Here is a 19,552-nt window from a genome sequence, read left to right as displayed (position 1 = left end):
AGAATTATACCACGGAGTCAGGTACTTCTGATTTGAGGCCTTAGTTTTCACAGGAGCTACAGTATCCAGAGTCGTACGTAATGAGGAGGTAAAATTATTAACTAGATAATCGACCTCTGTTGGAGTAGCGTTCAGGTAGCTGCTCTGCTCCGTGTTGGTACAGGGCATTGAAGATGCTAACACTGGGTGGATTATATTCTTAAACTTAGTTACAGCGCTTTCAGAAAGACATCTACTTTGATAAAGTCCACTCTCCACTGCTGTGTAATCATTATCGTAAATGTAAATGTTATCAGGAAATGATCAGACAGATATTATATTATAGTTATATATTGGTATTATTTTAAGTAGTTTATTAACAGGTAAGATGCTGGTTTTTATTTTTATTTTCTTTAATATTTTGACAGAAAGTAATATTTTATTCTCTGTTGTTTCTTTTTTAAAACAACAACAAAAAACAACCAAGCAATGTCTGTAATTTTTGTTATTGTTTTATCACCCTCTGGTGGCTGAAAAGACAGTTATTCTGTATGTTGTGTTTGTAGGAATGCTATTGTCAGCCATCATCTGCATAATAGTGATTTAGAAAATTTATATTCAAAATTTGTGATAAGAAGTAACTTTTAGTCAGATAATAAGGATTAATGTACTTCCTTTTAGAGAAAGAAAGATAAAGGGTGAGGTCGTGGTGGGTTGTTCTTTTGGCAAGAGAAGATTAAAGAAAGAAAAAAACAACAACTTCCCTAGTATGATAAAAGATAATTTCGTGGTGAGTTGCACATCTGTACTTCAGAAGCATCTCTATCTGATGTGTTTAACGTTTATATGATGAAGTCACCGATAATGACTTTTATGTTAGAACATTTCATTCAAAATAGAGGCCTTCTGAATATATACTGCTCCTACCACCAGCAGCAGCAGCTGTATGTGTCTTACTTTTACACTACCATGCCTATCAGCAGTATTTTCACCACCACCAGTTCTTCTTCACAGTTTTTTTGTGCAGAAGTACGTGACACTACCACACAAATTTAAAGCCTAAGCTAGCGTGTAATGACATTTATGTATTTATATGCAAATACACAAAAACTAAATTAGAAGATATGCTGGCACTTGCCAGCCTGCAACTTAATCTGCAGTTTCCTAATATTTAGCATGTTATTTTATGGAATACAGGTTTGCCTACATAAAATTAGTCACCAGTTTCTGATAAAACTTAAAATGTAGATACGGTAAGAAGAAAGGAGATGCAGTTAAGAAAGGAAGAAACAAATTATGATGTAAGTATTTAAGGTGATGAGCTATATCGAGTATTTTAAAAGAAAGGACAATATACTTTGCACTTACAATATATTAACTATGTATTTTAAGTATTATGAAGAAGCAGTAAGGAAAATGATGGCCTGAATTCAGAGGAATTTCGTAATGAACCAAAGGAAATTACCACACAAGTAACAGGAAACGGTAACTGTTGCATGTTTTGCAACAACAACAACAACACCTTCAATATAAAACTTTTTTTTTAAAGCAATAATCACAGCATTAAAATTAAAGACAAGAGCTACGGATATGACTATATAACAGATCCCTTTCTATATGCAGTTTGATATTCCATTTAGGTTCAGAGGAATGGGCAAGCAGAATCTTGTTTCAATGTGCTCTGAGACACTTGGCATGGTGGAATTTACCACCATGCCACTGAGCACCTTTAAGGAGTGTGTCAGGTTATTTAGACATTTATAGATGTTATTATTTATTAATATTAGAACTTTATTGGTCTTGTCAACTATAACAAACTGAATAGCAAACATGCACAACTTCCATAAATGCTTGAAAACATTGCTACACCCAGTTTTCAGTGCTCTTACGAGTGTGCAAATTAGCTTTCGTGACCTTTCCTACCATGAACAACCTAAGACCCAAGATGGTTTGCATTTAAAACCTGTTCAGAACTAAATGTAAACAGCTTCCTAGGCCTGGATAGAAAAGCAAACAGAGAAATAATAGCTGTTATAGTCGTTCTACTAGTAATCACCACCAAGATTTTTCTCGAAGCTCGCATGTAAATTAGTTGTTTTTTTTTAAAATTTATCGTTAAGCCTCAAGTAGGGCAGGAGTTTAGTGTTTTCATTGGTTCACTGAAAACCACTATGTATTTCAGTGGAGCTCAGAAACCTCAGCCACATGAGGAAACTGACAAATCAACAGAAAAAAAACCAAATCACTGATGTTTGAACTGCATCTTATAATAGAATGTGACATGGCGACATATTGTATGTCACCAGTCAGCGAGTCTAAATCCTCATATCTGTCAGATCTTGTCTGACAGTGTTTTTCTCTTCATTAACTCCCCCTCAGGCCAAGAGCTACATCCAGTACATGCATAACTCTCTCTCTCTCTCTCTCTCTCTCTCTCTGCGCTCTTTCTCTCTCTCTCTCAGCGTCAGTGTGATCAATTTCTTTACTTCCTCCTTTTTGGAGTGGCTGAGCTGAATACCAGAACAGGATATGCTTTACTCTCAGTTTCACGGCAGCAGCAGCAGCAACAGCAGCAGCAGCAGCGGCAGGAGCAGCCGTGAGGACGACACACTGCAGCCAAGATGAGTGCTGGGGATGTGGTCTGTAAAGGCTGGCTCATTAAATCCCCTCCGGAGAAGAAACTGAAGAGATTTGTGAGTAGGAGCACACATCGGACACTTGTCTGTGTCCTCTGCCAGGAGGACGAATGCCAGGCTGTGGTGCTGAGCCTTGTGTTTATGTGTGTGTGTGTGTATGTGTGTTTATGTGTGTTTATGTGTGTGTGCTGCGATGTAGAATTAAGATTTAGAGATACACTGCCTTGTATGTTTTCCTTGTCTCGGTCTCCTTTATATCACCTTCCTCATCTCTGGTACAGGTCACTTTACTTTTGCGTGTTGGCGTAGTTATAGCAGTCATGTGCTTTAGCAACAATACCCCACTCACCGCAGATGTGCTTCAGACACATTCGGACGTGAGTCCTTGCAGCGAGTATATGTAATAGCTTACATAAACAGCATCCAGCCTTGACTGTTTTGTGGTTGTGAGGGGTCATGTGATAGTGTCAGGCTGGCCACTTGCTCTGCGCTCTGTGCGTCTGTGTGTTGTGAAACATGGGAAGTAATGTCAGGGGCAGTCAGACACTTAAGCGACAAGCAGAAATAGTCCAGCTCGATGATGGCTGTATGTACTTCCTCTGTACGAATAGAGGAGGTGGAGGGCCATTTGTCAACAGCGGTGTAAGGAAAGGGTGTGTGTGTATTGGGTTTTTTGCGGTGTGGGAGGGGGGGTTTGCATGCGTGTATGTGTGTTGACAGTGTTGGGATGGGAAATAGAAACTTATTTTAGCATGACATGCAAATCCACAGTTGTATAGACTGGTACACTCACTGTTTGCCTTATTCAAAATATCAGGCTCTGGTCTTGCCTGTATGAAAATTTGTAATTATCTGGGTCAAATTTATCTTTGTAAGTAACATCCCGACAAGACTGAAGGAGCAAGGGGCTGTGGTAGTGAACTAAGGTGTTGGTTTGATTGTGTTGCTAGATATACACTTCGCTGGAAGGAGCTCTGTCAACATTGTGTTTCCACTTTCTGGAAATGCAGTTTGCAGTCCATCAGTGTGTGTGATGAAGTGGAGCAGTAGTCTGTATTTTGTTTACTCAGATATACACATGCAGCGCTATCAGATGTTTGTTACATTGCTGCTATCACAGTGTCTGATTCCAGGATTTCACACCTTGTTTTCCTTTAAATGAAGAAAAGGTGGGGGGACATAATCAAAATACCAATTAAACTTAAAATATTGATATACTACAAGTAGAAAATACCATAAATCTCACTTGTCTTCATATTAAGCCACTTCTTGGCTGAAAACACTTTGACCTGTCACAAACAGATACAGGGGTGTAAAGAATGTAATTAAAAATGGCTGAATTCCATTTAGCTCCTCCAGTCTTTGAGTTCTGGCTTTGGTGGAACAGCCAGAGCCAGAACCACTAATTATTAATTATGGTTTGGGGCTTTCTGTTGTGGGAGTCACAAAATAATCGCGACAAATAATCTCAACAAGGACAAGTTACTCATTTGTCACCACTGCTGACCAACCGTTACCCATGTGACCAGAGTTTCGAACTAACCTCACGTGACAGAAGATAAGGAAGCTGCATCTGATGTGGTTGAAACTTTAAAAACACAGAAAACAAGCTTGTTTGTGAGTTTCAGATCAGTGTCGGACTTGCGACGTTTTTCTTTTTTTCAAATTAAACAGACATACAGTATCTACAATTTGGAGATAAACTATTGGCCTTAGCCTACGGTAAAGAAAAGCAAGGAGGTCCATGTTTAATTAGGGGGTAAAACCTGATTTCATCAGAATATACAGAATCTATTGATTGGCTTCTACACTCACCATCTGCCATTAAATGAACCTGCATACACAAACCAACTCCTTTTTAGGAGTGCGAAACTTTTCATTTTCAGAACATCTACAGGATCAAAATTGCCATCTGTCTAGTTACGGTTTCCTCTTAAGCTTAGTAGTGTTTTTTAGGCAATAAGTCTGTGTGTGTCTAACCATTTCCTGGAATGAACACATAAATCACCAACTGACTTGTTGCAGGAGAGCATTTGTTACACACAGAAAGAAATGTTACACAATTTCAAGCCTTGAAGAGAATCAGAAGAGACTCAGCCACAACAACGAAGCCACAAAAACCAAGAGTGAAACGATAACATCACACACACCTTTATTATTCTTAACGTGATTCTTATTAATTATTATTATTGAACTGTAACAGCTCCATGGCTAGGATGAAACTCGGTTGGAATAGAGGGCTTAGGCGGTGCTCATTGTGAGTAGCTATAAATACCTTTTAGTGCAGTTTCAGTGTTAGGTTTTCAGTTAGTTTTCAGCACAAAGAAGTGACCAGGCTCTTTATAAATACCTCTTTCATTCTGTTAGACATTTTCTGCTAAATACAGTGAACTTCCTCTTCTCTGCACTTCTGGGAAATTTGAGTTGAGGTTCCGCTTACTGACCATAACAAAGGCAAAGAAACTTAGTTAGCTGGTTGCTGTTAGCGAGGCCATGATCAAATTCTCGTGATTAGCACAATTGGCGGGAAAGGCTGATGCTACAGTTTGAATTATGAAGCACTGTACTTAAAGTGAGTCATAATATTGGGTGAAATTTAAATTCAAGAGCAAGGCCATTAAACCTTCTTTCTTGCACCTGCAGGCATGGAGGAAACGTTGGTTTGTGCTTCGAAGAGGTCGCATGAGCGGTGATCCAGATGTGCTGGAATACTATCAGAGCAATAACTCCAAAAAGCCAATCCGTACCATTGACCTGAAAGAGTGCGTGGTGGAAATGCTGGAAGGGCAACTGCGGATAAAGAGGGACTTTCACGGCAAGCACCTCTTCGTGGTAAAGACCTCATCTCGTGTTTTCTACCTGGTGGCCAAAACCGAGGAGGAGATGAACAGCTGGATCAGCAGCATTGGTCAGATTTGCCAGTTTGGGAGCCTGGAGGATGCAGGTAAACATGTCGAAAGACGCTGCTGCACTGAAGTAATCGTGTAGACTCCCTCTGCTGGTCCAAAACAAATTGGTGTCACCACTCAGGAAGTGGGGTGTTTTATGAGGTCAGAACAAACTGTTTGTTTGGAGCTTCATGATTTTCGTTTCCCATGCTAACTGAGGCATCAAGTGTAAGACTGCACCTTACTGACAACTGTAAAAAAAAACAAAACTGCAAATCTGCAGTAAATTCTTCAGGTTTACAATCAGGTTACTCTCAACCATGCTGTTTGTACAAGATTTATTTCCCTGTTCCCTTTAAGATTAAAAAAAAAAACAACACATTTTAAATATACCCAAGGAAGGCAGATTTTAGATCTAGATTTTAAGTTAATTGTAATTCTGAAGTACCATTGAGGTTGGATTGGTGGCTTTGAAAGCATTGGATGAGCTTGAAAGTCTTCAAAATGAGAAACTATAGAACACAGCAAGGGTACCACAATACTGTGGTTGTCCCAGGTTGGTTGTATGACCTTACAAGTTTGAACTTCAGAAACATTTTCACAATCGTGTCACTACATGTGATTAGCACCATTTCATACCTGGACAACAACAACAAGGAAACATTGCTGTATTTTTCCCCTTTTATCATTTGAAATATGTAAATATTTTGACTACAGTTTGTCTACACACACACACACACACACGCGCAATGGAAATAAATTCAAATAAAAGTTCTGGTGAAGCTGTGTACACAGTTTAGATAAAGCCTGACCTCACGTTTTATCAGGAGCCTGGCTGTTGTCTGCATGTGTGTTTCCAGTGGTCATAAGTGTTGCAGTTCTGCATACTCCCTGTCACGCAGCCTAACGCCGCTTCTGGATCTGAGGAGATAAGAACAGCTCAACATTACATTCAAATGAGCACATGGCACTTTTGTGTCACCTCCATGCTTTGGGGTGTAATTCGATTTTTTGAATCTAACACATCGACACTTTACCATCATCACGCTGCTGATTCTGCCCTTGCTTCAAGTGTCATTTTTGTGGAGGAGACTTCAGCGTGCGTCTGTTAAAAAGCTGTCATCTGCATGAAGGAGATAGAGCAACGGCACAACTTTTGCCGATATGCCACAAGCTTGTAAATCAAAAAATGGAGTTGTGAGTTGTGGCGCACAATTACTGTTGCACAAAGATTTTTACTGAGAATTCTGGACGGCAGCAGTAGACCTTAGATCTCGAGAGCTCTTTGCAGCAACTCATAACTTTTGCAAAGGCTTTTAAAAGGTTGCTCTGTGCCCACAGTAGGACACAAATATCTAATAGCAAATATTTCATGAGAACATCCAAAGATGGATTAGTGCTGCGGGAACGGCCTTGACTTGAGGGGGGCCTTGAGTGAAATGGAATGAAACAAATTTCTGAACAAGGGCCAACCTGCCTGAAAGAATGAGGGGATATATAAACAGAAGACATATCTGCTTTCAAGTTTCTTGCAATATAAATACCACTTCATATGTAAATGCAGAATATGAAGAGTGAGTGCAGGCAGGGAACGTTTGCATCTTTTGGCTTTGCACTTGCTCACTTACATTCTCTGTGTTTCTTTCTGCTTGTTGTCAACAGAGAGCTCAGAGGAAAGCTTTCCTCACACTCCCACCTCCCTTCAGCTGTCACCTGACAGCTCTGATAGAGCATCTGTAGAAAGCCAACAAGATTCCAGCTATCCACCGGACTACCTCTTTCTCTCCCAGTGTGAGACGGGGAGTGTGATCACTAGTCGGTATGTACAGTGTGTGCAACATGTCCCACAAGCTGAAATCATAGCAGTGTGGTGTGTGTAACAAATGTGATATTTGCATTTTTTGTCCTTATCTGCAGACACAACAGCTTTTCAAACTCCGAGATCTCTCTGGAACAGAAGTCATCAGACGATGCCGTCAAGGACATCTGCACCGATTCTTCTTTATCCTCAATCTCCCACACTAGTCCCAGTCCATCTCTTTTCCCCCATGGGAGGCTAAGCAACCCTCCATTCAGCGCTCCATGCACCTCCATAGCTTTGCCCTCATCGTCTTCCTCTCCACTACATCACTGCGCCACAAGTGTCTTCCAGTTCGACAAACCACATTCTCCTGCGATGTTTGAGGCGACGGGTGATAAACTAACACCCCCTCCATTGCCACCCAAGCCTAATCACCTGTCAGAGTACGCAAGCGACGAAGGCCTTCAAAGGACGAGGGCAATGAGTGTGCGCCATTTCTCGAGCAATGCTGGATTTTTCCCCCGGAGGACCTCTTTGTCGAGCCTGGACCATTTCAAATTGGGTAAATCCTAGTGCACAGTATAGAAGATGATCCTGGCTCAGTGAAACATAAACCTGGTGGAAATATGATCAGGATGCTTTTTGATTCATACGCATATCAGCTGATCTTAAAAGAGTTTTTTAAAGAAGTTAAAAGACATAATTCTTTGGTTTATTTGTTTGTTTTTTAGGAAATGCCGAGAGCAAATGTATGCAGATAAGGAGACAAAGTATTAATTTGGTAAGAACAGTGACACACTTTTATTTTGATGCACACTTTTTGTTTTTCAAGAAAGTGTTAGATAAGAAAATTGACACCTATTTCATGTCCATAGGATAAACAGGAAGCCTCAGCGAGCTTTAAGTTAACTCAGGTTAGCATGAGTGTGACATAGTCTTTCTTTCAAGTCAAAATTAGCACAATCATGTAGCGTCTGATTTGTTATCAGGCTTACTAAGAACAAAATTATCTAGGTCATCGTATGTCAGCAGCAGCAGTTATTACACATTCAAAGCTACCTACAAATCACATTATTGTGAATTAAATTTCCACTATTACCTGTTTGTTTTGTTTTTTTTACAATCAGTTTACTTTCAGACACTATGTTTCTGCCTATATGAAGTCAATGACATCAGCTACCTTTAGATTGGCTGCACGAGTATAGTAGTCTCACTACAAGTTGTTACTAAACAAATCAACCTGGCTAAGCTAAGTTAGCTTCATATTTATGACATGATTCTCTTCTAACAATACAGTGATTGCATTTGCTAAAATGACAATCCCCCTTTCTCTATTAATAAAAACATGTAATGAAAATAGTTTGAAAAATGCCCCAAGCATGTAACAAGTCTGGAATTAACAAATGTTCCAGCTGTAATATAATAATATATTTGATGTAGCGCACGTGCCTGATCATATGATGCTTTATGTTTTTGCAGCCTTGTTTAAATAGCACAAACCTTCAAAACTACCAGGATGAGTCATATGTTCCTATGGCTTCCCCTTCGCCTTCTCCTTCTCTTGCGACCGTGGAGTCTGATGGTTACATCCCCATGAGCCCAAGGACATTAAGCTTCCTCAATACAACCTACAGCATTGAACCGTCTGCATCTTTCAGCCCACTAATGAGTCAACTTAGTGCTATTGCACCACCTCCGATTCACCGGCATCTAAAACCTCGCATAAGGAAAGGTGAGAGTCCAGCCTGAATGTTTGGGAAAGTACTAAATGTTTGTTTCATCTTTGGCTAGATGTTTTCAAGATTTATTTTTCCATTGAATGTTTTCTGTAAACTTTAATGTCTACAGCTTAATTAAAAATTATGCTTTGTGCGCTCTCATAGTCACAGATCTATGCAAGGAACATGTCTGACAGATATACAGCACCTGTATCAGAAACACTGATCTCCGACATAGCCTTTCTGTGCCGTGTTAGAGAATTGCAGCCAATCTGATAATGCTGACCTTTTCTCGCTCCACAGCTCGACCCCCACCTCTTGATCTGAGTGGCCTTTCTACAATCACAGAATGTCCCACGCATCTCCCTTTGAGCAGAGCGCTGATCGACTCATGGTGAGCAGAAAGTCTCTTTGTCTACAAACGTTTGTGTCGAGTTATAGAAACAAGAACAAGCACACGATCGGGTTAATAAAATTGCAGTTAGGCTTTGGGCCTTGTTTTTTAAGAATACATTTGGCTAGGGATGTTTTTTAAACCTCAGGATTCTCTGTATTTTCTCCTTTTAATTTGAAAGTAAATAACTGTTTCCTTTCCTTTCTTCACAGCTTTTCAGTGAACCCTTCACCTCTTGAAAGACGACTTGAGAATGGGGAGAAATTAAGAGATGAAGTCACAAGCTCCTCTGCAATGGTAGGATTTCTATTCAGTGGAAACATATGTAGAATTATTTTTTTTAATATTATTTTTCTATCTATGGTTTAGAGAATGCTTAGGGAAGACTACAAAAAAGACTCAATCTGTCACTGTCTTATTATAGAACCATTTGTGAGTGGGAAAATATGCTCAGAACTCACACAGCTGAAGAATGTGGGAGTGGAAAGTGACTACCAATTTCCAAAATATTCTTCTCAGCTACTTGTAATTGTTCATGGTCTGGAAAATGTGCATATTTACTTTATTTTCCCTGAATAAAGCCTTGAAAAAGTCACATTAGTCATGCATAGTGTCTCTAGACACATATAGCTTCCGACGTGTTCTTAAACTCAATCTGAAAATGAACAGAGGTCACTTTGCTTTTGTTTAGTGACATATTTAATGAAAATAAGACACTAGTGAAGCTGACCTGCTGTTGACTGATGTTCCTTTAGGATTGTAAATATGTCAGAAACATACAATGTTTTTCCGAAGCCTTTATGATTTGTTTTTTCTCACAGGAATCAAGGCAGCAGTTCTTTGATGGGCCAGTTCAGCCCTGGGCGAGAAGTTCAAATCTTGACTATTTGTCACTGGATTTCAATTCAGCAACCCCCTCTCCTGTGCTGAAAGTATGCTTTTATTTGGCTTTATTTTTATCTTTATTTTTATTTGACAAATGACAACAACTGCACAGCAAGACTTCTACTGTACCCTGTGGAGCATTGATAGTTTAAATGTTTGTGCAGGTGAAGCAGAATTGTATCACTGTTAAAAATGTGACGTCACTGTCTGCTTATCTCTCCCTCTCGATGTCTAGCAGAAGCCATTCCTGTCCGATGAGTACAGAGTGGATTACGTGCAGGTGGATGAGAAGAAGACGCAGGCGCTTCAAAACACCAAAATGGAGTGGACAGACGTTCGCCAGTCGAAAACCTGACACTATGAAACGAATTATGAACACACAGTTTTAAGAAGGCCAACAACAGCAAGGAGTACATATTGGGGGTGACCAGGTGTACCATTTTATGTCCATAGCAGTTTTTACCCCCCTCCCACGCTGCACATATTAAGCTAATGTCTCACAACCTACACATGAGTCTCACAAGAAAACCAAAGATAAGTATCGAACAGATACAGACTAACAATGACAGGTAACAACAGCCTCAATTGTCACTGGGAATGAAAAATGTAACGATAAGAGCAGAAAAAAAATTAAAAACAAACTTTATCTTCAATTTATAAGACACAAGGAAAATCTTATCTTCAAATCTTCAAATGTATAAAAAAACAAAAAAAAACTTTAACCTGCATTTTTAAAGCCACATATATTAAAATCACATGCTACCCCTTAGCATTAACTTAACAATTATACCTCACTTTTAATTTGTTGACATCTGGTCACTCTTGGATGTGTGTAGATAAAGAAGAATAAAAAGATTGTATAAGCACTTTGGGAAACAGTATTGAAATAAAATTACAATAGTAATTAAGCAGTAATACCTTCTTTTGCATAGAGGATATGCAAAATTGCACTGTTAAAACTAAGTTAAGTCTCCATAGAACTGAACTGTAAATACTGCCTAATCATGCACTATTCAGTGATTTTTCCTGTAGCATTAAGTTTCACCTGATTTGCAAAAGGGCATCATATTGTTTTACTGTATTAAAAAACTGCTGTAAATATATGTATAGATATGTTACTGAAGAATTTTTTTAATGATAAAAATGTTGTTTTTAAGATTTCTCTATGTGTCAATATATAACGTGAATGAAAATGATCCATTCTGAGATTCTGCCTGAATATTACCCACATCTTAAAGAACCAAAACTAACTTGAAACTTTAAACATTATTGCCATAACACATTTGGTTATACAGGTGAACCATATTATTTACTGAAAGTATGTCCAATCACCTCACTTTACACATCAGTCAGCGAATGTTTTAACCACATGCAAGCAGATAAATGAGACCACTGTTCTATTTCAGCTGCTCTTTCACGCTCTTTCAAAAAATACATTATAACCAAACTGTATGCAAAGTTAGATATAGATTTAGAGATAGAGACACATATTATAATATAAATACAGTTATAAACAAATGTGTATTTTGAAGATGCAAATATCGAATCACAGCTTTGCTATCGTATATTTCATTACAAAAATAAAAATGTGGAATTTATTTTTAATGAAATGTGCAACGATTTCATTTGAGAAATACGTGTAGATTTTACTCATCGAGTTTACTACGCCCTGCGATACACACGTGTGTCGTCACTAATATGCGCCGAAGAGACTTGTGAAAAGGAGATTTGGGAAAATTACCCAACAAGTCGAGAGAGGAAGTCATCATCCAGGATTTAAATGCAGTTTGTTTTCTTTGAAGGGCCGAACACCTTAAGTGAATGCAGCATGCGGCTAACACGGTAATCTCATCCCGGGTCGGCTGCTCTGCGTGTATTTCCAGTACACTGCTGCTGCCGTGTGGTTTAACGTTACTACCGCTAGCAACTAGTGAGTCATATTATCACAAACTGGTGAGGACACACTGGTGAGTGCGGTTAACGCTGCTAGCAGAGCACCCCCAACTAGCTAACGGTACCTGGAAATAGATGAAACTATATCTGGTTAAAGCTACTCTGGGGCCACCGTCGACCACAAGCAGGCTGCTGTTTCTCAAAGTTCAAGCCAACTTAGCGTTAGCAGAAACGATGCACTGAGAGCTAACTTCGTCTCTTGGTCAAAGAGCCAACAACGGCAGAATGTGGCTTTAGCTGGTAAGTTTGTTTACTTCATGACTCACCAACCACTATTATGTTACTTGGCTAACGTTGTCGTTAGTTTAGTTGATATGGAAGCCAAGGTCTATATTTACAGCAGCTACAAATAGGTTTAGGCTATGTGTAGTCGCTGGCGTTTTTCATTGCAAATGCTACCATTTGAAGTGTTTTTTAACCTTTCTTTAAAAAAAATAAATAAAAAAATCTTTGATCCAGCGTTCGCCGCTAGTGTTTATTGTGGCATGGCAACCGCACAGCTGCAGAAAAGTCACATCTGTAGCGTTTAGCTTTTTTTCTTACGCCAACTCTGACTCAGAGTAAGCTGACATAGTTTTAGCTCAGTTTTCTTTTAAATTATATCTGTCTTTTTCATTCACGAAAGTTCATATATAATTAATATAAGGCTGAATTCATCAGTTGTTTTTCCCTCTCAAACAGAAATGTTATTTTTAACATAAGTAGAAAGAAACAATTTTCTTGGTGGGATACATCTTAAATGCAACCCTAGTCGAAGGCCCGCCACAATGAATAAATATGTGTGTATTTATTTATTTATTGAGCACCTGAAGACTGTAAGAGACAGAGAGGGAGCTTTAGCAAGAGTAACTAAGTAATGGTTTTCTGTATGACTTCATCGATGTCTCATATCATTGAAACACAAGAAATGTTGTTCCACTCTTCTTTTTGCCTTCTTTCATTTTGCTACTCTCTTGAGCTTTACAGCATTTGAGTCAAATTAAGGTCTAGACTGGACCATTGTAACATGTAGATATTTTTTTGTTTTTCTTCCACAGTCTTTATGTTGTAGATGCATTGCTGTGCTTGGGATTTTTTAAATGTATTTATTTAATTTTTTTTTGCACGACCAGCCCCAACTAAGCTTTACCAAGCTTTAAATTTTAACCTCTAGAATACTTTGGTAAACAGAGGAGTTTAGGTCCTGTGGCTGCAAACAAGACCAAATGATCACCCCTCTAACACGTTACTATGAGATGTTTGTGATGATATATACGTGTGTGTGTGTGTGTGTGTGTGTGTGTGTATGTATGTGCATTATTATTCAAGTGCATTTGATTAGCAACACCTGGCTGATTCTCATGGAAGTGATAAGGATGTATTGAGTTTGTTTGTTTTTTTTCTTTTGTAATATTACATAGACTCCTGTTAAAACTTTCTGTTTTAAAGATTGTACATCTTTAGATTTAGAGGGAGTCCCCTACTTATATATTATTTAACAACTAACAAGATTAAATTGAGAAAAATAAATCAGTTAGCCAATAACAGCACAGATATTTAACACTAACAAAACAGGATTAAGTGTAAAAGACTAAAATCACAAACTGCAAAGAGGTAATGCATTCCTTGAACTGTAAAGGACTGCCCCTGTACTGTAATAAAACCCATAAATGCTACTGTTAAATTCAACATGGCTCTATGTGTTTAAGATTTATTTTACTCTATTTGCTAACCCTCCACTTAGTACTTTTGGTGGAAGTGCGTTTTCTTTCCACTTTCATGTAGCTCAGCAGTGGTTGAAGATGGGAGGATGTTCCCTTGATAGTTAAAGCGTGTAGATAACAGTTTAGTGATGAGGATTCCAAGTGACTTGAATTGATACAATGGGTCCACTGTAGCTCTCTACCACACTGTCTGCTTCAGAGGAAGGAAATGTTCACAATCTCAAAAAGAAAACCCTCTGGGGCATAGATACATTGCATTTTTATGTGGTTTTCTCTGCAGCTCTTGCACACATCCCAACCCTACCCCCCCACCCCCACTCCCACCCCCCACCCCCCACCCCCTTTGTCCTACCTGAACACTGTTTACAGAGTTAAAGTTGCAATTAAATGGTAAGGGGAATGCACTGCAAACCCAAAAATGTAAAAGAATAAATAAAAATAAATAAATTTAAAAAAAAAAATTGAAATCAGGATAGGCATACAGTTTTAGGCAGTAGAGACCTTGATAAATGTTTAAATGTCAGTGTTGGGGTATTGATTGTTGTCTCAATTTTTGCAATACAGGACTCATCAGATGGAGGAGTTCACAGCAGTCATCCCATCTGCTGCTTTCTAAACTTCAGCTATTGTGCCTTTTATTAAACTTGTGCTCCTGTAACTGTGCTAGCCATGGCTTCTCGCAGTGTTGATGAGCCACCAAGTGATACCAGGAATTTACCATCAGTCTCCGAACAGCCTTCAAGATGTTACCCAGATGATGTCGCGGGAGAGCTTCAGCCAGACACCATGAATGCAACAGTGAAATCTCAAAAATCTGGAAAATTCAGGAGGACTGCCTTGACATTTTTCGGAGTTCGTAAAAGTATCTGTATTCTACCAAGCTTTTTTGGAGGAAGGAGCAAAAATCAGAACAAGTGGTCCTCTAAGAAAGGAATCAGCAAAAGCAAAACCCATGACGGGCTGTGCAAAGTCAGTCAGGATGATGGTCTAAGAAGCGGGTATGCCTCAGCTGGAGATTTTGAGTACCACAGCCAGAGGGACACTGTGGGAGAGCTCCACAGTAGCTGTAGCAATGAATGTAGTCATCCTGCTGCTGAGCAGAAATCACTGACTCTTGGTCGGCAAAAAAAGGGTTTGAGGAGTCTTTTTCACAGTTTTAAGCATCACAGAAATCACAGAAATGATGGATTGGCTAAAACTGAAGTGATTGCAATGTCCTCTCCTCACTGCAAGAAAGAGGTGCCTGTTGTCCGGGACATCAGCCAGTTTGTCACAGAGTGCCTGGGATCTGAACCCAATGTGCCTGATTTTGTAGACGTCACAAGTGATATTTCCATTGGTCCTGAACATAATGAGGCCGATGTGCAGTCAGTGTTAGAGAGGAGTCTGGAGAAAGAAAGCCCAAAGTCAGAGGTTGACGAGCAGGTGAGTGATGATCAGCTGGAGGAAATGAATTTGATAGCCGTAGTCTCCAGTGAGTATGAGGAGCCAGCTAGAGGACATAGCGAGCCCTGTCTGAAACTTCAGATGATGTCGGAGACGTCCGAAACACCGGCTGGCTCGACAGATCAACTGGACATGATTTTTGGGGATGTCGCGTCATTGAAAAGCTTCGACTCCCTCACTGGCTGCGGGGACATCATTGCAGATCAAGAAGACGACAGCATCACAGAGAGTACAGTCTCTGGAGAGAGGAGCAGAAATGGAGGAAAGAGGGCTTCTTGTTATCTTACTTACCAGGGAGGCGGCGAAGAAATGGCCTCACCTGAGAATTTGGATGAAACTTGTCTTCAGGATTTCTGGGGGAACAATAGTTCAAAGGAGGTCTGCTACAGTTGCAATCAAGACCACACAGACGTGACTGCTGAGCTGACAACATCCCACAATATGGACTTGCTGAATAGTAGCAGCGGACAGCAAGCCGGTGGCATGGACTCCTCCTCAATTGCTGATGTATTAACTCCTCAAAGTGAGCATCAGGAGTCAGTTCCAAATAGTGATGAGGGCTACTACGATTCAACTACACCAGGGCCAGAGGAAGGACGAGAAAAAACGGACAGATTTCAAACAGAAAGGCTACCCAGGGACAGTTACAGCGGCGATGCCCTTTATGAACTTTTTGCGCCTGACGAAAGTCTCGTGAGCCCACGTTATGAAAGCAAATCCAAACTTCCCATTTCAAAACAGGGTGACTATTCAAGTCAACCAGCTGATGTTACAGATTCAGCCTTTGTCCCAGAAATGAACAAATTACAAATAAGTGCAGAATTATATAAAGTTCATGATTTTCTGGAGATGCCCAGCACATGCAGTAACTCCTTGGAGTTAGCACACAGCGTGGTTTGTCGGCCAGAAATTGCTATGAATAAAAACTGTAACTTGAACTCAAAAGCTCAAGCTTCAGTCAGAGTAGATCATATAGAGCTGCATATATATGATCAAAAAGAAGATATGCTTGCTTCCAGCGAAAAAAGAGCCAAATCCATAAATGCTGACACCGAGAAAAGGCATAGCAGCTTATCATTCCAAAGCATGTCTGACCCAGACTTTGAAACGTTTTGTGAACCCAAAGAGGAACATCTCGAGGAAAACAAGCCTGTGGCTTTACCGTACCGAAATATCACTTCTCCGTCTGAAGATTCTAACAACGACATGGACGATGGGCAAACTGTGTGTTTTTCGCAGGCACTCGTGGACTTCACAAAACACACTCAAATGTTGAACAACTTGCACGACAATGTGGATGACTTGGAGACAAATTCTGCCATCACTCCAAATGTGGAGGCCTTGCCTACCATAGTCACGTTTGATGTAGTGGATATGCATAATGAAGGTGAATATGATGAGCAGATTCACATGGAACTGGAGGAGGACATTTCATCGCCCTATCAGGAATTTGAGGAAAGCTATCTACAAAAGGATGCATTTGCTGAATGTGACTATCAGATGTTAGACCTATATGAACAGAACATGATCAGTAATACATGGGCGGTTGCCAGTCTCCCACGGCACCTCGGCCTTACAAGAGTCAGTCAGTCCATGCCTAACCCATTGTCTCTAGAGAGGAGAAGTAGGTCTCTGGACACAGAAAGCCTTGAGTTGAAGATGCCTGACACATACAGAGAGAACAGAGATGCTATCGTTTCCTGTCCTCAGACAGAAGAGGACTTGGAGAGAGATGCCTCACCATATTACAAGAAGAATGTAGTCGTGTCTGCATCAGAAGTTCGACACAGCAGCAACACTATGGCCTTATCGTGGCAAACGAGGTCAGAAATGGCTTTGAGCCTTCCTCTGACAGATGGGGAAATCAGTGAAAAGATGCAGAGTCTCAGTCAAACCCAAGTACATAAACACAATATATTCTCTGTCACATCCAGCAGTGAATCCCAGCGTCTTTGCTCTAATATGTTGGACAGCATCTCCTGTGATTTACTTTCACCGAACACTGAGCTTTACAATAGACAGTGCCACCCTCCTTTGCAGTTAGAGTCCTGTTTACCTCATAGCACTTTTGTTTATTCTGGAATGATGGAGGACGCAGCCGATGATATTGATGACAACGTTTTTTGTCAGACTGCCACTAATTTGCAATCCTATAATCAGTGTGGTAAAAGTCACCAGGTTGCAATGTCTCATACTGGGAGTCCTCTGAGCACATGTGTGTCTAAGGATGAAATGTCCACCATCAGTGAAACAAGAACACCGAGGGATGTAGTGTGACCTGTAGCCTGCAACAATCTTCCTGAGGCAACCTTGAAGTGGAAGGCTCTCAATTTTTTTTAGTCATACAGATATTATAACATGTATATTTGCCAGCGAGTGTTTTTATGGTCAACCAATAGAGGAATGGTTGTTCAATTTTTATTTGCACAGCTGCTTCCATTGAAAGGTTGTTGACACTGTGATAGAATGGAAGTGGAATGAAGTTTGGGAGTGGGTGACATCATTAGCACAATGCTCGGAAGTCAGATTTTTCTGACTTTATTCAGATTTTTCTGAATTTTCTGCATTTGCACAGTGAACAGTAGGTTATGTCAAACTGGTTACATATATGGTAGTCCATCAAAGGCATTTAAGGGAGTAATTGTTTCATTTGCATTTGTATCGAATCATCTCATTAAGCTATTGAATTTCACTAGAATGTTCATGCCCACGTGTAGCCTCTGCATCCAGGCCTCAACAATAATGTCATACTTCGTTTTAGTGGGTATTCATTAGCCTGGTGTCCAGGCTGACCAAGTCCTGCTTACTTTGCCAGTTGCCTCTAAACACATGAATGCTTATGCTTTTAATGCCAGCTTATGTTTGTATTTTCTTTTCTTGCTTTTCCACAGCCTATTGCTCTCATGAGGGTTATGTTAGTCCCTCTATGCTATTTTTTTGCCATACTGGTTTAAGGAAAAGACAAAAAGAAGTGTTAGAGAGAAGCACCTCCATGGGGTATATATGAATCACATTAAGCTGTTTCTATTTTTATCTTAATCTCAAAATGCAGGTAATTCTTACCAGATCCAGAACAAGATGAGCAGGTATTAGAAATGTACAGACAGTCATAGTTCATGCTTCAGCTGCTATTTGCTTTACATACTGTAGATAGCTTTGCAGAGCAAAGCTACATTATTTGTATAGCACATTTTACATGCAGATACCCTGTTTGTGAAAATGTTCTGCAGTAGTGCGTGTAGAAACAGCTAAGAAGTTAAATATGTTTAAAAAAAATGGTTAGAGGCAACAAAATTAAAGGGAAAAAGCTACTATCAGCCACAAGCTTAATGTTTGTTTGTAGACTGACAATCCAATCTGGCCTTTTTTTCTGTTTAGTTTTTTTTGTGTGTGTTGTTTTGTTTTTGGCTTATTTTGCAACAGCTTGACCACCTGTGAAGTGCAGAATTCTTACTAAAATGTTGCACTCCATATTTGTGCTACTGTAAGCTTGCAGAATGAACAAATGGCTTAGTTTTTGTTTTTTATTTTTCTTTTTAATATAAACTGCTATTTTGTCCATGTATCAGTTTGTTGTGCATTACTGTTTGTTCAGTCAGAGGTTAAATTGTCAGATGATTGTCATAGTTTTTTTTTTTAACAGTAATATTAAAAGAAATGTCAGAGAATTTGTATTTATATTCTAAGCTATTTGTACACTGTAACATGTAATCTGGATTATTGCAAATTCCTTTTTTTTTTTTTTGTAATAGTTTTACAGTTACATTCAATTCATGTTACAGTGGGAAATTTCTCTTGAAAATCTGTTACTTATTGAAATGGAAACACTGCCTTACGTAAAAAATAAAGAAGCCAAAACGTTTTCCATTTTCACTCCTCTTGTTTTCTTGCACTCTTCTGTGTCCTTACAAGATTTTAAAACAGAACAGGTGGAGGACAAAAGAATAAGTGGTAGGCCTTAAACATGATCTACTGCAGATGGACAGTGCCTGAATATCATGTCCTTAAGAAGTAGGGAAAAAGTCCAGCATGGAACCCGACACAGGACCTGACTGATGCATCTGGTCAGGAGAGGGGTACAACCGTGGGTATCTACAGCAATCTGTAAAACACTCTGGAGGCTGTGTTGTGGTTTGGAACTGCATTTCA

General features: G+C 39.6%; 2 protein-coding genes and 1 long non-coding RNA gene across 4 annotated transcripts; 2 read left to right on the top strand and 1 right to left on the bottom strand.

The window, feature by feature from the left end:
* The first annotated feature begins 2,534 nt into the window (after positions 1 to 2,534).
* On the top strand, positions 2,535 to 11,404 carry gab3 (GRB2 associated binding protein 3). Of its 2 annotated transcripts, none has more exons than XM_006799523.2 (10): positions 2,535 to 2,672; positions 5,259 to 5,559; positions 7,166 to 7,322; positions 7,421 to 7,866; positions 8,036 to 8,085; positions 8,784 to 9,036; positions 9,326 to 9,416; positions 9,629 to 9,713; positions 10,238 to 10,348; positions 10,540 to 11,404. In XM_006799523.2, the coding sequence occupies exons 1-10, from the start codon at positions 2,601 to 2,603 to the stop codon at positions 10,654 to 10,656; spliced, it is 1,683 nt and encodes a 560-aa protein (XP_006799586.1). In that variant the 5' UTR covers positions 2,535 to 2,600; the 3' UTR covers positions 10,657 to 11,404. The 2 variants fall into 2 exon arrangements, with proteins under 2 accessions (XP_006799586.1, XP_006799585.1); XM_006799522.2 differs by having other exon boundaries at positions 10,537 to 11,404.
* On the bottom strand, positions 5,551 to 6,564 carry LOC102798854 (uncharacterized). Its single transcript, XR_437218.2, has 3 exons — positions 6,541 to 6,564; positions 6,316 to 6,424; positions 5,551 to 5,610 (listed from the first exon to the last, which is right to left on the bottom strand). It is a non-coding gene; the product is annotated as an uncharacterized LOC102798854 (long non-coding RNA).
* Positions 11,405 to 11,976: 572 nt separating the features above from the next.
* amer1 (APC membrane recruitment protein 1) lies at positions 11,977 to 19,254 on the top strand. The gene is made up of 2 exons (XM_006799525.3): positions 11,977 to 12,494; positions 14,522 to 19,254. Exon 2 carries the CDS (start codon positions 14,627 to 14,629, stop codon positions 17,678 to 17,680), a length of 3,054 nt encoding a protein of 1,017 aa, XP_006799588.1. The 5' UTR covers positions 11,977 to 12,494; positions 14,522 to 14,626; the 3' UTR covers positions 17,681 to 19,254.
* The last annotated feature ends 298 nt before the right edge of the window (positions 19,255 to 19,552 follow it).

Source organism: Neolamprologus brichardi, chromosome 10 (genome assembly GCF_056152115.1).
Source record: "Neolamprologus brichardi isolate AB-2024 chromosome 10, ASM5615211v1, whole genome shotgun sequence".
Lineage (NCBI taxonomy): Eukaryota > Metazoa > Chordata > Actinopteri > Cichliformes > Cichlidae > Neolamprologus > Neolamprologus brichardi.
This window is presented reverse-complemented; position numbering and strand designations above follow the sequence as displayed.